The 2,487-nt window shown below is 45.7% G+C and overlaps 1 protein-coding gene across 1 annotated transcript; it reads left to right on the top strand.

Annotated features, from left to right (window-relative positions):
* Nucleotides 1–631: 631 nt before the first annotated feature.
* Tsp_13378 (putative PHD finger protein) lies at nt 632–1,753 on the top strand. Its single transcript, XM_003368194.1, has one exon. It carries the CDS (start codon nt 632–634, stop codon nt 1,751–1,753), a length of 1,122 nt encoding a protein of 373 aa, XP_003368242.1.
* The last annotated feature ends 734 nt before the right edge of the window (nt 1,754–2,487 follow it).

Below are 2,487 nucleotides of genomic sequence, written 5' to 3' on the forward strand. Positions count from 1 at the left end.
AAGTCTGATAATTTTTAGACCGATTTAGAAGTCCAAAGGGTTTTGCAGAAAATTACCTTTTTAGTCATTGGGATTGGGACGACGGCGGCAAATTCTTTGCCGGCCCACATTCCAACCAGTTACACGACTGTCATCTGTCGGCAGTGCTCAGGTGGCATTTTCAGACTCCACGCGGAAGGCTTTCAAAGCAGTTAACGTTAATTTACAGAAAAGCGCCACTTTTGCGCCGTGCCGTTTGCGAACTTTTCCCGACAGTCGCGCTGGTCTGCCATTTGACAGCGGTGTGCTATCTTTTCCCGAAGTTGGCAGTCCAAGTAGTTTTAATTTAGCAGAATTTTTTCCCAACGACAACAGTTCACTCATCTCCGGTTTTTGTAAAAAGCTGTCTTCGTCATCGTTTGGCTTTCCACGAACTTTTCCCGGAATTGGTCGTGAACTGAAGCAGCCAACTGCTGCTGAACAGCCAGCAGGAAATGTTGGAAAAGTTGCAGATTTTTTCAAATCCAATATTAACGAACCCTTGATTAAAGTTCATCAACAACAGCATCAACAACAACAGCAACAACAGCAGCAGCAGCAGCAGCAGCGTTTTACGCCAATTTTGGGCGACAGATTCTTACCATTGTTGCAAATGAAGTCGAGTAATAAAATGGTCCCCAAAGCGAAACCCGCCTCTCCTTTGGGCGATTTGGTGAAACGGTCGAAATGCCACAGCGAAGGCAACAGTTATGCAAATAGCTTCAAACGGCCGGCCGATTCTGCATCGGATGAAGAGCGGCAGTCAAATATACCGGTGAAAGTGGAAAAGTTGGAAACGGTCGAATCGAACAACGGTGACGTTGATGACGGTGATTTGGGTGAAAATTTTTTCGGCGAATTTCAGCCGAGGGCGTTGGAAAAGCCGATCGAGAAGCCTTTGCGCCGGAACACCATTTCAAGCGGTAAAAGTGAACCCCACTGGGAAGGCGAAGACTACACAACGCGCTGCTTTTGCGGCATGACTCACAACGACGAGTTCATGGTCCAGTGCGACAAGTGCGAGGTGTGGCAGCACTGCGACTGCGTCGGTTTGGAAATGTCCCGCATACCGGAAAATTATCTCTGCGAGCTGTGCGATCCGAGGACGTTGCCTTTGAGTTTGGAAGAAGCGAAATTGATACAGATGAAGAAATTGAAGCAACGTGCTCGGAATCGAACTCGCAAAGGTAGCGGCGGCGGCGGGAGCTGGGGCTGTCGTGGGCGACCGAAAAGGGAAAACGACTCTGCCGAGCTCAGCTTGGACCAGTGGCTCGATTCCCTCACTGATACGCAGGGTGCGAAAAAGATACTGGACTTGCTGCCGTCTGAAAGTTTGTGCAAGGCGATGTTCGTGGCCGTTCAGACGCACGGTTTGGTCGCGTTGAAGAAGATTTCGTCCGGTCAACCGATTGCCGAATGCATCCTCAAGCCTCATTTGGCTCGGGATAAGCAGGATATTTTGGCCAACGGAGTGGTATCGTCGCCGTGGCTTTTGTTCCAAGATTTGAAAGTGAACGGCTCCACTGGGCCGGTTGATTTGTGCGTCGACGCTTCGGACACGGATTTTGCCCATTTACGTCGATCATGTCATCCCAATAGTCAAGTATGCGATGTTATGTTTTGGATTGGATTTTTCAATCATAATTATTATATAATTAATTTCACGCTTTTTATTTCAGATTCACACGGTTGTTCACAACGGACAACTGCGTTTTGTACTCGTTGCTGCGGCTGACATTTCTGAAATGGTTGAAATTACCATACCATTCGATTACGATTATACCAAGAGGTGCGTAATGTATATTTTTGAAATGCAATGTGTTTTTCTTTTCATTTTAAAATAAAGTTTTCTTAGTTGATAAAATTGTTTAAAAAAATTTCATTATTATATTTATTTATAATGGAAAATTCAAGTATAATCTTAATGCATATTTTCTTAGCGTATATATTTTTTTATTCTACATTTATAAATGAAAGTGTATTATTGAATGTGAAATTGTTGAATTGGATGGGTATTTTCAGTTCGGTTCCTGTTACGTGTAGCTGTTTTTCGATTCATCCGACTTTACGTTCAAAGCCTTGTCTGGTGGACGGTTTTAAAAAGCGTGCTGGCTCGAAAGGTAAACTCGCACAGCAGCATGTTAACGACAAAGAGGAAAATAAGGGCAAAGGGAAATTGAACCCAGCATCCGGTGGTGGCAAGGGTTGTGCAGCGGCAAAAGCCGGCGTGAAAAAGCCGACGCAACGTAAAGCGAAAAGGGAAAAATTGAAATTGCGTTGGCGTTTCGACACGAATCTGATTCGTCGAAACAATGTTGAAGAGAAAGACAAAAGCAGCGTCGACAGTACGACAACGGTGAAACATACGGGCGAAGGCAATGCCGACGTGGACGGTAGGGATGTTGTCGCAGGGGGTCGTGCTGCTGATGCGAAGCGTTGCCGACGATGAAACTGAACCGTGACGTCGTC

Source organism: Trichinella spiralis (genome assembly GCF_000181795.1).
Source record: "Trichinella spiralis strain ISS 195 chromosome Unknown Scfld2910, whole genome shotgun sequence".
Lineage (NCBI taxonomy): Eukaryota > Metazoa > Nematoda > Enoplea > Trichinellida > Trichinellidae > Trichinella > Trichinella spiralis.

Bases quoted from the DNA above. Each gene is read 5' to 3' on its own strand.
- Tsp_13378 (XM_003368194.1), top strand. From the start codon at position 632: ATGAAGTCGAGTAATAAAATGGTCCCCAAAGCGAAACCCGCCTCTCCT.